The following is a 21,990-nucleotide window of genomic DNA, read 5'->3' as shown; positions in this document are numbered from 1 at the left end:
TGTGCGGAGGAAGAGACTGTCAAATATAGACTCAACCAACATTGATTTAATTGAGAAGTATTCATTATCTGGGCATCCCAAGTCCCTTTTCCCCCATCCAAGTTTAATTCCCTAATAAAAAACAACAAAAACAAGCAAGAGACAGTTCACTGGGAAAGCATTCCAAAATGGATATTCTGACCAGCGGGGTAAAATGTGTGGATGCTGATACACGCAGTGACCCCACATTTGGAGGTCCCACCGTAATCCACTTTCATGGTTAACCTGCTGGCTGTCACCCCTAGCAACGCAGAAGAGGGGAGACTTTGCTTGTCCCGTTGCATAGAGGATTCAAACAGGAAAAAAGACTGCATTTGCCTGCAACTCAGCTTTTACAGGTGCCATTGTCAAAAGCAACCCTCCAGGATCGTCAATACCCAGTTACCCCAATCAGTGCTGGAGCGGACACTTGTACCTATCCTGCAATTCAGTGACTGTAAAATATGTGCCATCACCAATGGTAACCACGGCAGGCGATCGCGCCCATGGATTACAAATATGTCCAGCGCTGTGCATGGCGTGGACATTTACCACTGGATTACAGAAAACTAACTTTACTCCAAACTCCTGCTTGACAACAGTAAAGAGTGGGTGAGAATGTCTGTTACCCCAGATGATAGGAAGCAGCTTGGGGATGCCTGTGGATGGGACTATTTTAAGTCAGTGCTGTACAGGGAGGCATTGGTAGTGGACTTTTTTGTTGCCATAGGCAACCACTGGACAATACACCTGCTATCAGTCTCTAGTTACTGTGGCGCAGTTCACACCGAGCAACATGTCTGGGCCAAACCTGCTAGCATCAGCATGCCTGCTAACTCCAGCATGTTCCACAAGGGGTTAACGCAGCACATGCAGAATGGAGCCTGCTTATCAGTTCCTCAGGCGCTGAGCAGACGGGGAGTTGGAGGGCGGAGCCACGCCCTGGAGGAAGCCAACAAGTTCCAGCTAGCAGCAGACACTAGGAGGCAGCTGAAGATGGCAATCGGATGATGCCCACGTTGCAGTGGTTACCTGACATGCAGAAGCAGGCGCTGGTAGACACTGGCATTCGGCTGGAGATTCATGGAGAGCTCAACCTGCTTTCAGGACTTTGTACACTGCAGCAGGCCAAAAATCACCAGCCAAAGGCAGAGGTGTTGCGGCCTGGCGACTCCTCCGCGAAGCTACTGGGCATATGTGACGAAGAGGATGCTGCCGTGACCTGTAGCCTGGCCAGGAGCCAGATGACATCCCTGAAGTGCAGGCCTGCTCTAAGTCTCTTGCTGTGCTTCTCTGGAAGGAGCCCATGCTAGAGGGAGGTGTACCTTCAGGTGAGCTGGATGAGGTAAGCAAGGGCCGGGTCATAGATCGAGTTCCCCAGAATACTGGAAAAGTTTGGGTCTCGAGTTTGAATGATCATCCCCTGAGGAGAGCTCCGAAGAGGAGGAGTGGGAGACAGGAGGTTCCCATCTCACAGAGATCCAGTCAGAGGCAGAAGATACTCAGCCCACACTATGGACCCCAGTCCCTTGTAGCAGACTTTTTGAAAGCCGACCCTCCACTACCCAGACCAGAGCACCCACCTACGGGCAGTGGGTGGTAAAGTCCCAGGATGCTTGTTTCTTGCCGGGAAGCCAAGAGAATTACTAAGGTTATCCCGCTTCCAGAGAGATACAGAGAAGGGTTGTTCTGGAGTGGGGTCTGGACTATCCATATGTCCCCTCCCAGATGATGGACATCGTGGAGAACACCAGGGGAGAGTGGGAGGATGACCTTATCTGGGATTTTCTGCACGTCCCAAGGCCTTTGCGGGTGCCAGATAGTGATGTTTGGGCCTAGTTCGTGGACATTGGGAAGGAATGGAAGCTGGATCGTGCCAACTATCAAGATAGAGTCCTGGTTGTAAAGGCGGGTCGGCCTACCAGGAGCCACTCGGTCTATGTCAGAGAGGGGGATAGCAGGAGGAGGTTGCCAGATCCCCGCTTCTATGTGTGAGGAGAACTGCTGTGCCGTGCAGCCACCAGGACTGCAGGAAGTGGCAGAGTTGTGAGTGGTTTTCCTCTGACATTTCTTTTTGCAGGGACAGCCTTTGCCTGCCACCCAGTGTGCCAATTCGGACTGTTGATCACGGACGCTTCGGGTGTACTGTCCCCGCCCACCTCTTTGCATCCTGTTGTCTGAGGAGGGTTCCCTTCTAATCAGGAACAAAAGAAGGACTGGTTACAAATTGTTCAAATACTGTATGTTTGTTATTGTTCTGTTTTAGGGTTAAGTAGTTCCCTTCTGACAGAATAATGGCAAGCGGGAAATATATGTGGTTGTGTTGATTTGATTTCTCTGCTGGAAGGATCACAACCCCCTTCCAGTAGTGATGTATAGTGTACAGTTAGTATGCAAGTGTAGGATGTGATGCATTGGGTCTTTTTTTTTTTTTTTAGAACCTTCAGAGATGGGGCGGCTGTCCATCTCTATCGCTCCAGAGGACAAGAAATTGTGAGTCAGTATTCTTCCTTCGGGAGCAATGCTCTGGCTCAAAAGTGTTTAAGTGTCTAGCTGCAGGTACCTGTAGCTAGGGTTGTTTAGTGATGATGTACAGTGTATATACATGTCAAAAAAATGTACATATTTATTTTTGTATGCAATTTATTTGTACTATAGCCCTGTCCAAGTTATTTCCCTTCCCCCATCCAATTAATGGGATGTCCTTGCTCCTGGGCCCAGGAGTCATTTTTCTATTTTTCACAGCTGGGGACCAGCTGTGTTCTGGTGGGGGGGGGTGAGCGTAGCATCCTCTACCTTAGGTAGGTGCTAGAGTAGTGGGTTTGTTTTGTACTGTCAGCGCAGATAAATTTAGGCAGGCCTATGCTGTGAGCTAGGCCTGTTTATTTTGATCTGGGGGCAGAGGAGTTCTTTAGTGTAGCAGCAGGTGACTGGCATGTGCTTCAGCTCTTGGGCGCCTCCTCTGGTTTTCAGAAGGTTCTGGGAAAAGAGGCAGGGCAGAGAGCTGGAGCGACATGGGGTGTATGTGGGAGCCCTGACCAATCCCAAACTAGGATTGGCAGGGGGCAGGCCTCATTATATATATATATATATATATATATATATATATATATATATATATATATATATATATATATATATATATATATATAACGCCCATGGTAAGCCTGCTGTGGGAGGAGTTGTCGGGTGGTAGAACTGAATGATGGAGTGTTAGACTGTTGTGGTCTGAGGGAACCCCCTTACTGGGAGTTGGGAGTGAACTCAGGCCTGGAGCTCAGGAGCTGGGAGAGAGCCTCTCTCTACACGGTCACAGAGGTGTCCTGGAACAGGAGCAGGAAAGAGGACAGATGGTAGCACTGCCAGGCAAGTCATTTAGAAGGGATCCATGCTGGAGTCGGTGAGTGAGAAGCAGTGTGAAGCTCTGTTAGGAGTTGGATGTGGCAGAGGGAGAGACTGTGGTGTTGTTTTGGAGTCAAATCGTTGCAGCCACAAGAGCTGGAAGAATTTGCATCGGACGTGCTGGGATCAGCAGTCCACCAAGTGTTAGTTAGCATATTTATTCTTTTCTACTAAAACGGTTGCTACCTCAAAGGGTGCTGCCTGTAATGGGCTATTAGGAAAACGTTAGGACTTATTCAGAGTGAGGCCTAGCCATGTGCTAATGGAGACAGGAACCTAGATTTGGACAGTGAAGGGAAGCCAGTGATCTCAAGTAATGTGCTGGAGGAGATGGTGCAGAGGAAGAGACTGTCAAATCCAGACTCAACCAATATTTACTTTCATTGAGAAGTATTCATTATCTGGGCATCCCATGTCCCTTTTCCCCATCCAAGTTTAATCCCCTAATAAATGCAAAAATAAGCAAGAGACTGTTCATTGTCTGGGAAAGCGTGCCAAAATGCATGTCTGACCAGCAGGGTGAAATGTGTGGATGCCTACACGCAGCGACCCCACGGGGATTTAGATATTTTATATTTAGAGGTTCTGAGTAATTTTCTAGCAAAAAAAAAAAAAATATGATTTTTACATGTAGGAGACGATTTGGCCCAGCATGGAAGTGGTTCAAATGGTACATTTTCTCAGTTTAAACATTTGATATGTCTTCAGTTTTCAAATGTGAATAAAAAAATGGGTTTATGAGATTTGAAAATCATTGCATTTTGTGTTTGATGATTTTACACAGCGTCCCAACTTTTTGGGGATTGGGGTTGCAGAATAATATCTAGTGAAATATGGGGCGTCAATATAAATACATCTAAAACAGAATAGGAAACCGAGCACATTTTAATATAAATACTATTTATTAAATAATCTCTTACAGTTTACATTTTATGTATTTACATATCTACTTCAGTACTTAAAAGGTAATCCGCCAGGACGTTGTTACCTACCATAGCCAAGATTCCCATACAATACTTGAGGCTGCCTAGGCCTCTGGGAACCTGTACTGGTTTTAGAGCAAGCACTATGCATGCATGCATGATGCTTCAGAGGAGTACACTGCCCAGGAAGCTGCAATGGGTGCCTCATGCGGTGGGTGACATCTTCAAGTGTGTCAGGTAACACCATCCTGACAGGTTCCCTTTAAATGACACATCATACATGAATTGCAGACATTTGCATTTAGAAATAAGCAATGGTATATAGAATTTAAAAAAAAATCAAGTATAAAAGTACTTGGTTCATGTACCCTTGCTGCCAATGACTACTTCATACAGTCTTAAGATCTTAGAAGATTTTCAGACTACAAGAGGGAAATTGGACAGTCTCATAACTGAATAATTACACAATCATTGATAGCTTTGCTGAGTCACAGTTCTTTCTTTAATTACCTACATATAAGGTCACATTTCATATCCCAGCCCTCTAAAGAAAAAAAATGCACCCCGTGGGGAAACCAACTTTAAACAGAAAATGTCACACATTCACGCAAGTACACCAAATTCTAAATTACAATCGTCATTCAGCACGCTTGCAAAAATGAACACATGCTCTCACTAATGCAAATTGTATAACTATGTAGTGACATGCTGATAAAGCAGCATTGTAGTAGCTTTATATCCCTTTTTCTATTTGCTTTACTCTCAACATTCACAAGATCACTAAAATCTCCACCAGAAAGAAGCTATATGTATATGCCTCATCGAACAGACCTAACATCTCAACCGATCACATGACTATTTCATTTTAGTAAGTGCATGGGTTTTTCTTCGTAAAATAACTTGTGCGCAGACAGCTTTATAAAGGAAGAGACTAGATCGATATGTTAAGAGTGCAGAATTTCATACAAGTGACAGTAAAAATAAGCATTTATATTACAGTATTGCTTTTATAAACAGATGGAAAGATATTCACGTCTTTGGCGTTTCTTGTGAGAGAAATTAAGAGCCACAATATTTGTTATTCCAAACTTTGAACACGTGAATAGAGGTATTGTAGCTGACTAAGCAAAAGAATGCATCTGATTGCATAACTGTACTATACAGATGAAACAACAGACTAATTATACATTAACTGAAGGCTGTAGTTCATAATGCTAGACTCATTTTAGGGTGGTTACTAAACAATTACAAATTATTTGCCATGTGATAGTTTGTACATCTATACACAAAGCTATGGAGTTCCAGGACTTATGACAAAAACATTTAGTCAATCAACCTCATATAGCAAAACCCACAAAACCATAGTAAAATTTTGGTCCCATGAGAAATGGCTTACCACATAAAAGATAAAACAGAGATAAAATGTGCAAGTTACACTCAACTTCATGGCATCTTTGTGGAAATGTGATGTTTAAATACCACGACTCCCACCACTATGCTTCCTCTACCCACATTCTAGTCCCTGCATGGTACAGGTGAAATATCCAAGAGATTTCTGTAGGGGAGTTGACAATTTATCTTAAGAAGCTACAGAGGTAAATGCAGGGACTGGAAGCTTGTGAGAATTGGAATAACTTGGGGGAGAGGAGGTGCTGGAGGGCATCATGAGGATGAATGAAACTCATCTCTCTCCTCCTCAAACATCTGAATTTATCTTCTTTTAAATTCAATATAATCATGTGTTTAAACACATGCTTAGTCAGACAGAACTACCTGGCAAAGTATTTAAAGTAGAATTCCAGGTTTACTTTGACTCTAGTTTGTTTGGGCCAAGCTGGCCCAGAGAAACTATTTCCATTACTAGGGCAGATGAAGAGTGCGTTGGACTATACTGTAGAGTAGCATCAGCTACATATGATGAGTGAAGCCGCGTCCTGGCAGCAGTACAGACGACATCCTGTCCACTGTCAGAACTGAATTTAGTCTGCCAGAATGCTTCTCTGCCAATCAGGAGACGCTTTGTATTTTATTTTTTCAATGAATACAAGGCTTCCTGGCTGAAGTGGAAATCGTGACATCTGTCCGCCTCTCCAGAAAGTCTTTTTAAAGGAAATCTGCAGAGGGAAAAGAAAGGTGGTATTCAAGGCTGACCAGGTATATTAAGTGCAAACTCTGCTTGAATGGTTAAAGAGCACACTGGCGACGTCAGCTACTAAAAGCAACAGATGTTTGTTGACCATTGCTGTGCTAAAAACACCCATCTGATTTTGTCCTCTAGCTGCATTCACAGAGATTTTTCTGTGTTTTGGGTGCTTTTTTTCAGGCGTATTAATTATTCAGCATTTTTTGTTTAGCTAACAGAAAGCTAGTTACTAGAAGGAGGAGATGGTTGTTTAGGCTTAAAAATGTTCAATTTTCAGGCATTTTTCACATGCTCCCATTGAAGTCTATAGAGCCAAAAAAAACCCCAAAAACCTAATTTTGCTTCCAAAGTAGCTCATGAATCTTCTTGCGTTTCAGGCAATGGGCTGCAGATGCCTGAGCACTTATGTGTGAAAAGGAACAAATTAAAAGCTTGGGATTTTGGTTTTTGAGCATCAAGCTATAAAACACTTAGTTGTGAATTAGGGCTAATGGTCATATAAGCACCTTAACATTTTTAGAAATGGACATTGCCTTGCAGTGCTTTTTCTAGATGGTTGCTGATCTTAAAGAACATATTTATCATGGCTCTTAATACTACTACTACTTACATAATACAGTATTTTATTTTTATCTGGCAGAGCATTCGTAATTCTGGAGCAGTAACATTTGTGACTCACATACTGCTGCCACACCCTAGAGCCATTTAATGAACAGTACGAGAGAGCACGATTTGCAGCCTCTGTCACCACTTTGCATTCAGATTGCTTTAGCCGGGCATAGACGGATCAAAATTAATCCGGTTCAGCAGGAACCAGCCAAATTTCTATTAATTGACTTCCATACAACCAGCCTGTCTGTTTTTGTTTTTTGCGCGATCACTAGTGACAGCTATAGCTGCTAGCAGTCATCACTGTATCCCACACACTGGTCACGTCCTTTTCCTAAATTAGTTTGGGGACTCCGCACTCGATGTCCCCTACCCTAGTGATACATGCAGCTTTCCCTATAGCCCCCCAGAATATCTGTACTCTCCATCTGTAGTTACCTTTGGCTGACTGATACCTCTGCTTTCTCCAGTATAGAGAATCAGCATGTTCTGTGGAGATGAAAAAAAACCTTCTGTCTTGAAAGCCACCTACTACCTACCCAGTGATTGGCTGCCACATACAGCTGGGATTTCTGATATACAGAAGTTCGTCTGAAAATAACTGGAATAACGTTCTCTTTTTCTCTCCAAATACTTTTTTGTGTAGTTCTTCAATACAAACTCTAGTCAACATAAACTGGAATCTACTCACAAGAAAAAACCTCAACTACCATTTACATGCACTGTGCCATTTGATTCATGGTAACTTACCATAAAAAACCCAAATTGTTCATTCTCTAAATACATAAATGCAGTTTTTTTTTTAATTCTACACTGGGAAAATGAGGCACATACAAAAAAACGGGCAAACTTTTTTTTTTTTTTTCTTTTTTTTTAATAAGTAATCCAGATGAGAATTTTAAGGCTTGTTAAAAAGCCAAAGAAATGTAAAAACCATGTTCTTTGTGATTTCATATGCTGGTTTTTGCTGCTTTATCAAGTTTTCAGCAGTTAAGGCAATATCAGAAGTCATTTAAGGTGACCTCAGGTGGACAACATACCACATTAGCAAGAGAACACAATTTTTCTTTTGACTGCTTACAAACGAACCTCTCATCATTATGAAATCAATGCCTGTTACAAGCATGATGTGCAACATTACATGTACATGGTACATGTTAAAAACAACATGTTTAAATAAGAGCTTGACATGGGTATGCAAATATACAGTACAATTTCACAAACGTGAAAAAAAAAATATGTACAATATGAGGTAACATACACACACACAGCACATAAAATGCAATGAAGGTATAGTCAAAGAATAATTTTGAGAACCAATCTTATATCCGTGAAGAATATTTTGATAAGAAAGTTACTTCCAAAGAGATCAGTGACAAATACATCTTCACTGCACAATCACTAATGTTACCCAAAATATATATTATATACAAATCTGTATATAACACATAAACATGGCTTTAAGTTAAGTTAGCGATTACATAATAAAAACTGGAAGGAACTCTGTGTATTGTACAACAATTCAGTATATCAAAGGTTTCTAGCTAAGGTCGTGTGGTTTAGGATGATGGCCAAATTAAAGTTTCATTCAACTTATACATGAAATCGATCAAAATATAAAACATGAAAACTATTTCTAATAGCCTTTGAGGTTTTCCAAGTGTGCTTTTTGGCAATATAACACTTTACATTACTGTAAAAAGCACCAAATTTTTTTCATAAAATTAACAATGCTTTTTACAAAAATCAACATGTATAGATTGAATCTGCACATGGTGGGTCACACACACTTATGCAGTGGTGCAGTTAATCTGCAGTGCACTGGCTTCTCACTGACTTGACAATTGACGTGTGTGTCATATATGTGCATATATTCAGGAACACTGACCGCATACCTGCTGTACAGTCTGCATTCCTTACTAAATTAGCAAGGCAACTTAAAGGAACCAATCAGGACAGAAATATGGAACGGCCATTGATAACTAGTTTTAGAAAGGTGTATATTTCTGGGCTGTTATCACAATGCTTATTTTACTACTTAAAAATCATGGATCTGGGAGAAGAACATGTACTGTATGTAAGGTGTACTGATGCCATATGTGCACATGCTTGTTCTGTAGCAGTGACCCACCAGTAAGTAAAATAAGGATTAGTCCAGGAGTAAACACCTTAAAAACTAGTGAAATGAAAGCTCCCAGGTTTATTCTGATAAAATTCCTTTATAGAAGGTCTGTATTGAGGATGCGTGGAGGCTGCTACTGATTACCTATTCTTAGAAATACTAGCTCAATGCCTGTCATGCTGATCCGATAGCTTCAATACTTTTTGTGAATGACTCAGAATACTTATTCTGATCTGGAGTTAGGACTTTACTCTAACGTGTACGATCTGCATGCTTGTTTCAGGTCAGTTAAGGAAAGTATTGCAGTCAGGTAACTAACATCTATACAAGGACATCAGCAATAGATGCTGCAGTATGTCTCTACATGCAGGTTTTCCTTATTCATTGAGAACTGAGGTGCAGCCTCGATCCCAGTGTAACTTATCAGCTTTGGTACAGAAATGATATTTGATCATAAGGACTGTTAGGAAAACTGGTCAAGTGGTACACAGCAACTTAATCTTAAGATGAAGGGGTTGGTATGGCAACAACTCCACTTTTATTCTAGTTGTCCCAGTTTATATAATACAGCCCAGTAGCGAGCCTCACTTATTGAAAAATTGTGAACTTTGTACTGTCTGTACTTCCCTATTGCCAAATTCCAAAAGTTACACTGTGCTGTACAACGCCAGCCGAAACATGTACATTTGGATCAAGTGGGGTGCTCTAGGGCAATACAGTTGAAATAACTGATAAATAAGGCTCAGTGTTGTTGCTGCACAGCACACAAGTCACGAGGCAAACACACTGTTACGTATGTGCCTACACCCCCCCAAAGCATGCAATTGTTTAAGACTACAAATGGAATATAGCATTTGAGGCAAGTCCCTTCTGTAAGCAATACCTAAGCATTAGACAGTAGTGGTTCCTATGAAGACCCCAGTCTTCATTTGTGGACAGCATTTCATTGCTTTCAGAACTGGCCTTTGAAAATACACTGAAAGTAAATTGCAGTCCTGCCAGCAGGATACAGTGCAATACATCATTAGTCCTAGGATTGTACAGGAATAAAAAAAAGAATTTTGTAGCAGATGTTTCAGGCATCTCAGTCTGTATATTCAGCTACAATTGAAAGAAGAACAGTGATGTCATCTGGCTTTCCTCCTGCAAAAAACAACATTTAAAAAAAGGTTAGTGAACATTGTTAACTGTCAGTTTCATGTGAGGTTATTACAACAGCCTCGGGTCAGCATACCTGCATGTAAAATAAATGTTTACTGGAACATTCTCCTCAAAAGGGATTTGGGAACATTTCATAAAACATACATGAAAACTCATGTAGTGTGTAGGCAGTTAAAGTGACACTAAACTATATCATTTTGCAAAGATAATCCATACACATCTGCTACTCAATGGCCCTGTAATCTATTTTTCATGAAATGGTTTTCTACAGTGTTTTTCTGCCTCCTTGTAACTTTATCTGTAAGCAGCCGAACTTCTCCTTTTCCCCCCTCAATGCCATTTGTTTGACACGAGCAGCGCACATTAGTTGCAGTAATGTGCACTGCTCTTTAAACACTAAAATATCATAGCCACTAGTTCATCGAAAGAGTCATTCAGAAAGGGTGGTTAAGTTCCGAATGTAGCCACCCTCTAACAGGAAGCTGGATTAAAAAAAAAAAAAAAAATAGATTTGGAGGATTTGGAGGAGGAGGCCTAGAGCAACAGAATCTACTTTTAGGTTAAGAATACATACTTGAATAGATCTTTTCCTTCTTTTACTCCTAAAAGTAACCCAACATTCATGGAACATACAGACCTCATTATTTTGCTGTAGCCCCCTGAAGTTCTTGGCAAGCACCATTTCTGTGTGCGAAAAGCTGCAGTTGCCAAGATTGTAAAAAAACATGTGTTAAAATAGTTTACAGCTTCTCAATTAAAGGTAATAATCAACCCTACAATGATTCCTCCATCTCTGGCACATAATAGGTGTTTATGTGTACACGTGTGTATCTCATATTTATTCAACTCGAGAAATGACTGTTCTCAAAACCAAGTAGAATTCTTATATAAAACATAGGAGGTACAAACTGTGTTAATGTACACATGGTAGAAAGGGGGTCTTCTACTCTTTATATTGTTTAGATTAGGTTTTACAAGTTTACAAAAAATAGAAACAAGAGGGAGAAAAACGTCTCTCACATTGTCAGACATGCCCACCCTCATGGTACCTTAAAGCGGTTGTATACCGCTGGAGGTTTTTTTTCCCCTTTTCTTCCTGTAAGGTAAAGTCATAATGTGCTAGTTAGTATGCATTGCATGCTAGCACATTATGTGAAACTTACCTTAAAAACGAAGCTGTTCCAGCGCCGTGATGTCAGCGTTGGACCCCACTTCCATTTTTACCCGTCTTGTTTCTGGGTTTGCGTACTCCGGCTCTGCGACTGGCTGGAGCCGTGATGACGCACTTCCGCGCATGCGCACGGGAGCCACTGTTCATGGCACAGGGTTCGGAAGGAACGCACCGGTGGCCGTTCCTTCAGAGCGCATGCGCCAGTGATGTCACTGGCTGCATGTTATGTAAATATCTCCTAAACGGTGTATGTTTAGGAGATATTTACACTGCCTATATTTAAATGTCAGCAGAGGAAGTTTACTTTCTCTTTAATGCATTTACTGTGGAGATGTAATAAACTTAGGACACTACTGGCAAGGGTTAGTTACAACTTTGAATGCTCTATATCAGGCACGTCCAAAGTCCGGCCCATGAGCCAATCGCGGCCCGCATTCTAGTTTCGAACGGCCCGCCTGGTAATTTGGACAAGTATATCTTTTGTGGCCCCAAAACCCCGAACGCCGGGGGACACAAAAAATATATATGCTGGCTGCCTTGGAGGGGACAAGATTTTATAATGGGTACCTTAAATAAAAAAATTGGGATAATTGTAGACATGCACCCACACTCTCTCAAGTTGAACTGGATGGACTGGTGTCTCTATTCAACCCTACTTGAGGACGAGTGCCGTATATACAGTGAGCATTTCCTGTTTACACGGCGGCCTCTGTAATAGGAAGTCCCGTCTCCAGTCGTCCAATGGCAGTGCAGTTCTGTCCATCATAGGAGACAGGATTTTGTATTAAAGAGTCAGCCGAGAAAACGGATTCTCCTGTATGTAATCTGCTGGCGCTCGTCCCGCCCCCTCCTCCCAGACTACAGAGGGGCATGGATCAGGCTGCACTCACACCAATGGCGAGGGCTGCACTCATGGCAATGGCACATTCATGGTACTTGTGAGGCTGCAGATGGGCACTGATTAGGCTGCATTGATGGGCACTGACCCTTTTTTTGCTTCACAGTTCTTTATTTAAAACAAAGTTTTTTTTCCCTGAAACAGCCCTCTTAAAGTGAAGGTGCATGATAAACGCCGATAAATACGGTATATCCAAATAACACGCCCGAGAATTCGGTCTAAGTGTGTTCGTCCAAGCACTAATACACTGCCCAACAAGAATTCTCTTGCCTTTGTGGCTTGTGTGGTGAAGAGATGAGCTCGGCCGAAGTTTGGACACCCCTGCTCTATATGATATTGCCCTGACTATCGACCCCACTTTATGCATCCTAATGCTTTCAATCCTAACCTCTCACCTACAGTCTTAAGCCTGGTACACACTACTAGTTTTCTTCCGTTCAACTCAGCGGGTTGAATGAAAAAAAAAAAAAAAAAACCCAGACAACTCAGGTTGGAGCCACTGCACTAAAAATATGATGTTAGTACAGCAATATCCCCTGCTGTTCTATTGTGTTCTGATTGGGGGGGCCGGCCCTCTGTCTGAACACTCCGATCAGTGTTTTCAGCCATTGGCTGAGAGTGCTGATCGTGAGCCGGTCGTCAGAGTCCGAACAGAAGCCGACCGAACGGCCATCTTATGTCGGACCAGCTGCCATACACGCGGGCCGAATGTCAGGTGACATCAGTCAGTTCAACAGAAACCGGTGGATGTCACCCGACATTCGGCCCGCATGTATTAGGCTTTAAGGCCTCTTTTTATTGCACAAAAGTCGATTACCTCAATAGGTATCTTCTACTCTAGACGACTGGATTTCTGATAAGTATATGAATAAATTTTAACACCCTACTCAAGTTTGACACAATCTGGTACAACTGGATAGATATGATGAGCCCTTTTCTTGCTTTCTAATGCTGTTTAATGTTTTCTGTGGGATAACTGCTAATTCCTTATCGTTGGAGGCATACGAGTTGCGCCCATTATTGGCGCTCCATGTGTTTTGTGCTGCACTACACTTCCTATGCATCTCCTTTGTCTTCCATTGTGCTGCAGAGGTGTGGCAGATTGCTTCTATGTTGTTAAATAACAGAAAATCTTTAAAAAGATTAAATTGCGCAGCGGTCTTACAAGCGCACTTTTGGAAAAAAGACACTTTTTTGAATAAAAAAAAAAAAAAAATAAGACAACAGTAAAGTTAGCCCAATTTTTTTTATATTGTGAAAGATGTTAGGCCGAGTAAATTGATACCCAACATGTCACGTTTCAAAATTGCGCCCGCTCGTGGAACGGCGACAAACTTTTACCCTTACAAATCTCCATATGCAACGTTTAAGAAATTCTACAGGTTGCATGTTTTGAGTTACAGAGGAGGTCTAGGGCTATAATTAGTGCTCTCGCTCTAACGATCGCGGTGATACCTCATATGTGTTGTTTGAACACCGTTTTCATGTGGGCACTGCTCACGTATGCGTTCGCTTCTGCACAAGAGCTCGGTGGGACAGGGAGAGTTTAAAAAAAAAAAAAAAAAAAAAAAAGCAACAAAATTATTCTTATTTTACGTTTAATTTTTTATTTTTACACGGTTCTTTTAAAAAGAGTGTGTCACTTTTATTCCTATTACAAGGAATGTAAACATCCCTTGTAAAAGAAAACAAGCATGAAAGGACCTCTTAAATATGAAGATCTGGGGTCAAAAAGACCTCAGATCTCATATTTACACTAAAATGCAATAAAAAAAAAAAAAAAAAAAAAAAAGGAAGAAGAAAAGTCATTTGAAAAAAATAAAATAAAATGTTGCTTTAAGAGCTATGGGCGGAAGTGATGTTTTGACGTCGCTTCCGCCCTGCACTGGTATGGAGCCATCTTCCCCTTACTCAGCTCCTACCACAGAGGACACAGGATCCGATCACCTCTGCTGCTACCGACAGCTCCGGTAAGTGGCGGAGGGCATCGGAGCGCGGCGGGAGGTGCCCCCTCTCCCGCCGCCGATAAAATCATTGTGCGGCGAATCCGCCACAGAGACAACTTTTATCTGAAAGTGGACTGCACGCTGAAGAAGAGGATACCGGGGTTATGGCGGTTAGCTGCAGCCATAACAACTATATTCCTCTTCAAACAGCCGACGGCGGGTGGTCTGCAAGTGGTTAATATGGGTAGAACATGTAACAAAAGGTGAACTTATCCTTTAACCCCTTCCTGCCGAGCGTACGCAGATATGCGGATTCGGCTTTAGGGGGTTACACCAGGATGATGCCCGCAGCTGCAGGCATCATCCTGGTACCGTTTTTTAGAGCGGGTGATCGGCTATACAGGGATAACAAGCGCTGCGGCTAAAAGCACCCCCCCTCCCCCACCGCCTCTCTTACCGGGCCTCCCGTCCCACCGGGACCCGATCCGCCACTTCTGACGGCTAGAGACAGACTAGCATGAAGCTGTGAACGGCTTCGTTCCAGTCTTCTCTCTGTAAACTCGTCACTTCCTGTTTACTCGGCTGCCAATAGCACCGGTTTTTAAAAAATATACAGTATTCAGAATCGCCGTTTCCGGCGATCTGAATACTTTGAAGGGCAAAAGGAGGGATTTGGGGTCCTTTAGACCCCTGATCCCTAAATAAAGAGTACCTGTCACCACCTATTACTGTCACAAGGGAGGTTTACATTCCTTGTGACAGCAATAAAAAGTGATCAAAAATTTTTTTTTTTTTTAACAAAATTTAAAAAAATAAAAATAAATGAAACAAAAAAAACAAAAAAAAAACGGCTACAACAAATCAAGTATGAAACAAAAAAAAAAAAGTTTTAAAGCTCCCCCGTCCCCATGAGCTCACGCAGCAAGGAAACCCGCATACGGAAGTTGCGCCCACATATGGAAACGGTGTTCAAATCACACATGTGAGGTATCGCCGCAATCGTCAGAGCGAGAGCAATAATTCTAGCACTAGACCTCCTCTGTAACTCTAACCTGGTAACCGTTATTTTTTTTTTTTTACTTGTCGCCTATGGAGATCTAACCTGGTAACCGTTATTTTTTTTTTTTAATTGTCGCCTATGGAGATTTTAATTACTGTAGTTTGTCGCCATTCCACGAGTGTGTGCAATTTTAAAGCATGACATGTTTGGTATCTATTTACTTGGCGTAACATCTTTCACATTATAAAAAAAAAAAAAAAAAAAAAAAAAAAAAAAAAAAAAAATCGGGCTAACTTCACTGTTTTTTTTTTTTTTTTTAATTCCTGAAAGTGTCTTTTTCCCCAAATAGTTGCATTTAAAAGACTGCACAAATACCGCGTGACATAAAATATTGCAACAATCACCATTTTATTCTCTAGATTCTCTGCTAAAAAAATATACATGTTTGGGGGTTCCAAGTAATTTTCTAGCACAAAATACAGATTTTAACTTGTAAAAACCAAATGTCAGAAATAGGCTTAGTCATGAAAGGGTTAAATATCCACTTCAACATAAAAACGTATCTGAAAATCCCTTGAAAATAGTTAAATAAGGGAGGTGCAGGAGGAAAGGTTCCATACAATCACAGGTGCTGTATTTGCTCATCTCCTTCTAAAATTATTGTTTGGCCGTCATGCTGTCCCTGGCCTCAATACCTTGGGTCACTGATTCAGAATGCAGACAATACATGCAGTGCCTTGAAATGTATTCATACCTCTTGAAATTTTCCACATTTTGTCATGTTACAACCAAAAACAAATGTATTTTATTGGGATTTTATGTGATAGACCAACACAAAGTGGCACATAATTGTGAAGTGGAAGGAAAATAGTTGGTTTTGAAAAATTTTCGCAAATAAATGTGAAAAGTGTGGCGTGCATTTGTATCCAGCCCCCGAGTCAATACTTTGTAGAACTTGCCACAGATTCTGAATTGGATTTGGGTCTGGCCTTTGACTGGGCCATTCTAACAGATGAATGTGCTTTGATCTAAACCATTTCATTGTAGCTCAGCTTTTTTAAATAACCTAACCCTGCTTTAACTACCTCCAGCCCAAGGACGTCATATGACGTCCTTGACTTTCAGTGGTGCCAGCAGTTCTATGTACCGTAAAACTGATCATAGCGGCAGTTCAGCCGCTTGATTGTTCTTACAGGCGACAGGAGGGAAGGGGACATCTCCTCCCTCCGGATTAAGAATCCGCCGGCGCCAAAGAGCATAAAGATTTCTGGTGACCAGATGTCACCAGTTATCTCTATGAACGTCGGAGACCCGGGCACGACGTTATGACGTCTCGTCTGGGCCAAGGATGTCAATAAAGCTTTCCAGCCTGGAAGAGAGATGTGGGGTCTTTTAGACCCCATGTCTCTCCATAAAGAGGACCTGTCACACACACCATTCCTTTTACAAGGGAATTTTTCCTTGTAATAGGAATAAAAGTGATCAATAATAAAAAAAAAAAAAAAAAAAAAAGAATAAAAAAATAAAAAGTTAATAATAATGGAAAAAGAAAGTGTAAAAATAAAAAAAAGACTACAATAAAATAAATAAAACATTTTTTAAGCGCCTCCGTCCCCATGTGCTCGTGCACACGCAAGTCTCGCCCACATATGTAAACGGCGTTCAAACCAAGCATGCGAGGTATCGCTGCGAAAAATGTATACGGCTACATATATCTTTGGTAAAAATCACCCTAGTGTATAATATTTGGTATTTGTGAAAGTTAGAGAGTCTACAAGCTATGGTGCCAATTACTGAAAATTGATCACACCTGATGTACCGAAGGCCTCTCATTTGACACTAACAAGCCAGGAAAGTACAAATCCCCCCTTTTTGGAAAGTAGACATCCCAAGGTATTTAGTAAGTCGCATGGTGGTGAGTTTTTTGAAGTGGTAATTTTTTCCCACATTTCTTTGCAAACTGAAGATTTGTGTACCCCTCCCCCCCCTTTACAAAATTGTCATATTAACAGGTTATTTCTCTCACACAGCATATGCATGCTTGCAACTACACACCAAAAACACATTCTGCTACTCCTCCTGAGTATGGCGATACCACGTGTGACACTTTCACAGCCTGGCCACATACAGAAGCCCAACATGCAAGGAGCACCGTTAGGTGTTCTTGGGACATTAATTACACATATAATTTCATGACGACCTATCACACTTTTGAAGGCCCTGGAGCACCAGGACAATGGAAACGCCCACAAAATGACCCCATTTTGGAAAGCAAACACCCCAATGTATATGTATGTATGTGTATATATATATATATATATATATATATATATATATATATATATATATATATATATATAGTCTATGAGGCATAATGAGTCTTTTGAACAGTTTTTTTTTCCAGAAATTTTTTTTTTTTTTTTTTTTACACAAGTGTATTTCCAACAAATAGCATGTACATAGCAAAAATGACACCCAAAATACATTCTGATACTCCTCCCGAGTATGGCGATACCACATGTGCGAGACCTTTACACAGCCTGGCCACATACAGAGGCCCACCATTGAAGTAGCACCTTCAGGCATTCTACAAGCATAAAATTAGATATCTAATTTCCTGACAACCTATCATTTTTGAAGGCCCTTCATATTTCTAACACATAGCATTTACATACCAAAAATTACACTCCAAAAAAAATTCTATTGAGGTAAGGGTAAAAAAGAAAAAAAAAAAAAAAAAGTATTACCTGTGGTTTTAGTAGTGTCCACAGAGGAGACAATTGGTCCAGGCAGCAGGCAGGGATGTGCTTAGCGACAATAGTAATTATCCGGGCAACAGGCAGGGATATTGTCTATAGACAGCACAAGGATATTTTCAGCACAGCCAAAGCATTTGTCCATAGAAATTGTCCAGGCAGAGACAGCCAGCACAGCCATAATATTGGCCCTGGTACACCGTTACCTGCCTGCACTCATTGTATCGCTCTCCAGCCCTTCATAAACATACTGCAGCTAATTATTTCCATAGTCCAGAGGCATGATGGCAGTAAGTCAGCAGGCTGAGGGCCGCAATCAAGTAAGACAGGGGCACGGGGTAGAGGCTTCACCCACCCAAATCTCTATGAAGCCTCCAGACCCTAATCTGGAAATTACAAAACCCGGAGACAAAAAAAAAAAAATTGATTTTCTCCATCTGGAAAAACATTTCTGGAGCCCCTTACATGTGAGCCCTGTGTACTACAGTAGCAGGGCAACAGATCAGTCCAAGCGATAGGCAGAAGCATAATTGATTAAACAGGCCAGGATCACATGGAAGCAATTCAATCAGTAAGCAGAAGTATAGTCCATAAAACAGGTCAGGGTCCATTCACGTGGAAACAGTCCAAACAGTAGGCAGAGGCATAGTCAAAACACAGGCCAGGGTCAGTTCACGTGGAAGACAGTGGCATGGTTATTTGAGGAAGCATAGGAAATGGTCAGCACAGATGAAAATGGGGAAATGGTTAAGAATATGGGCTAATATTTCAGGGATGTGCGATACAGTCGGATGTATTCACCAATGCAAAGGCCAGGTTCGGAGGGACACTTGGGACAATGGTAGCTGGTATCTCTTCGAAATCCTCTTTTGCTGCATACTCTACATCTTTTTTGGCTTCTTCGGCCTGCTTCAGATGATGGCATGTTGTCCGGGAAGTGGCGCTCATGAAGTCTGAGGTCTTCGGGGGTGGGGATGTCTTTGGATTTGGTGTAGGCATTATAAATGGCCAAATGAATTAGATTGCTACTTTCTTGTACCAGAAACGGGACCTCCTTATTGACAAAATAGGGCTGAAGCATTTGGTAGTTGAAATCACCCCCCCATGTAGAGATTGTAATCTTGTACACATGTTGGCTTTTCAATGGGACCTCGTCTTCTCTGAACTTCAATTGTAGTGTCATCATGGATGGTGGACATCATGTACACATTCCTGGTAGCCAGAAATTTGTTGCATCTCAAAGTTGCTCTCTTTCTCCCCTTCACCGTTTTTTATTCACTATGGTTTGTGGGTAGCCATTCCTATTCTTTCTGGAGGTTCCGCAGGCCAGGGTTTCTACGAGGTATAGGTGTTTGAAAAGGGGCAGGCTGGTGTAGAAGTTATCCAGGTATGTGGTAACCTTTCAGCAGTGGGTATGCCAGGTTTCATACAAATTTTTTTTTTTTTGATCAAAACTTTTTTTTATTTTTTTATTTCTGATGCAGAAACTAATCATACAACCACAATACAACCTGTAATAAGGCTTAATGCGGTTAGAATCCGTGAGAAGTATACAAAGCATATCTACAAACATATCAATACAAGTTGCTCTGCATCAGATCATAACAATTTATAACAAAGCAAACTTTTAGCACTTTTGTTAAACTTATGCATTAAAACATTGTCTTTTTCTTTCTTTTTGCTATCGAATAATACTTAACAAGTGTTTAACGTACCAAACATAAAACCGTGAAGTGTTTTCCCCCTCCCTCTCCTTTCAACCCCTCCCTCCATTTGCTTCATTTTTCTATATTAAATTCGTAGCAGTCTATCCATTACAAGCTGTGGAGGGGCAAGAGCTGGATCAGACAGCCATGGCTCCCATACCATTTCAAATTTATTCACAGCGTTTCTATGGCGGTATGCTAGTTGTTCCCTAATTAAAAGTGAGTTTACATATCCAATCCATTGTTTCCCCGTTGGCATAGTAGGCGCCATCCAGTGTCTAGCTATGAGTTTCCTAGCCAGATACAGTAATCTGTTAAGCATAATGTACATTCCCCTCTCGTACATCTCATCTATCGTGCCCAAAAGGCACACCAGTGGGGTGGAGGGTACTGGTATCTGCGCCAACCGGGATATAGTCTGTGTGACCTCAGTCCAATATCTATTGAACTTTGGACACCGCTACAGCATGTGTATGAGATCCCCCTGATGTATTTTACATTTTGGACACAGGGGTGTATCCCTCAGGCCCCATGTAAACAATTTTATTTGCGTCCGATAGGTTGTCATAGCTGTTTATTCTGCATAGAACCTATGGGAGGCCGAAATGGAATCAATCCCTAACGTCTCCAACGCCATATCCCATTGATCATCATCAATCTCTCCAATGTCTGTGACTCATTTAGCTCTACATTTTAAGGAAGTATGGTCCTTATTGGAGGACAGCAATGCTGAATACATTGTAGAAATCAGTCCCCTTCTGACAGTCGCATGCAGTAGTTCTCTTAGGAGCGGGGATGATATCACCGACAGGGAGGTTACCCAACCCTGGGCCTGTAGGGCGTGTCGGAGTTGTAAATATTGAAAAAAGGTTTCATACAAATTTTACCAGTTGTAGGTTGGCCACTCAGGGGGCTGGAGCTGGGAATCTCTTCCTTTGTATATGCGGTACGCATACAGATATCCCGTGACTCTCGCAAAGCTTAAAAAATTTTACTCCGTATTTGGCCCTTTTGATAGGAATGTATTGCTTTATTCCAAGCTGGCCTGAAAAGGGTACCAGGGACTCATCTACACATATAGGCTGATAGGGGACATAGAGTTCTGCAAATCCTTGGGAAAAGAAATGTATGAATGGGCGAATTTTATATAATGAAGGAAGCGCATAATCAACTCATATTGGGGCCCGGGCATTACGGCAGAATAAATGGGCATGTGGTGGATGGGGTTGGGGGACCAATGGGCATGCACTTCATTTTTTTGCAAGCTCCTTGTTTATGGTGAGGCCCATAAACACTTTGAACTCCTTCAGAGTCAAATCCTTCCACTCAAAAAAGAGGGCGTATGATGATTGGGGGTTGTTGGCAATATGCTGCTGGGTATATAAATTGGTCTGGTCCATGATGAATTGCAGCAAAGTGTCGGGCAAAAATAAATAAAAACAAGCGATTTCTGTAAAATCTTGGGTATTGGCCTGCACACCTGGCTGTGCAGTGAAAGGGGGAATTCTTGCTGATCCCGAGTCGGAAGGCAGCCATGTTGGGTTGGCAAAACCAGATGGAAGATGTGTAGCGGCCCTGGAAGGTGACGTTCACCGATAGTTGACGGGTGACAGTCACTGATGGGTGACCGGTGCACTTTATGGGCACTTATGTGGTGACTGTTGGGTGACAGCTGTAATTGGACGGGGGGGGAGTGATATGCGACAGGTTCTCTTTACTGTGTGGTGATGGTGAAGACAGTGACACTACACAGATCGGGAACTCACTGCTCCTGGCTCTTCTCTCCTCACACTGGAAATGCTAGTAACCGCTCTGTGTTTACCTTTAGTGATCAGCTGTGAATGGATCACAGCCGATCACGTGGTAAACAGCCGCCAGCCATTGGCTGTTTACACTTGTCGATGACGAGCAGTGTACCTGGGAACACGCTACCACCGACATGACCACGCTGCATGCTCCAGGTCTAAGGGAGGGAGTACCATTTGTGATTGGCCATGACGTAATCGCGGCCGATCACGTGGTAAACAGCCATGCCCAATGGCTGTTTACCCGTCGGTGACGCGCTGTGTCTCTGGACGCGCTGCCACTGACAGTGCAGGGCTGCGCGATCGCACACATGCCCTGTTTGAATGGGC

At 42.0% G+C, this 21,990-nt stretch overlaps 1 protein-coding gene across 1 annotated transcript in view; it reads right to left on the bottom strand.

Annotated features, from left to right (window-relative positions):
• Positions 1 to 4,303: 4,303 nt before the first annotated feature.
• PPTC7 (protein phosphatase targeting COQ7) overlaps positions 4,304 to 21,990 on the bottom strand; it is an 82,400-nt gene continuing 64,713 nt past the window's right edge. The window contains exon 6 of the mRNA XM_073626360.1: positions 4,304 to 10,360. Coding sequence (XP_073482461.1) covers positions 10,302 to 10,360 — 59 coding nt within the window. The 3' untranslated portion in view covers positions 4,304 to 10,301. The remainder of the gene's footprint in view (positions 10,361 to 21,990) is intronic.

Source organism: Aquarana catesbeiana, linkage group LG01 (genome assembly GCF_042186555.1).
Source record: "Aquarana catesbeiana isolate 2022-GZ linkage group LG01, ASM4218655v1, whole genome shotgun sequence".
Classification (NCBI taxonomy): domain Eukaryota; kingdom Metazoa; phylum Chordata; class Amphibia; order Anura; family Ranidae; genus Aquarana; species Aquarana catesbeiana.
This window is presented reverse-complemented; position numbering and strand designations above follow the sequence as displayed.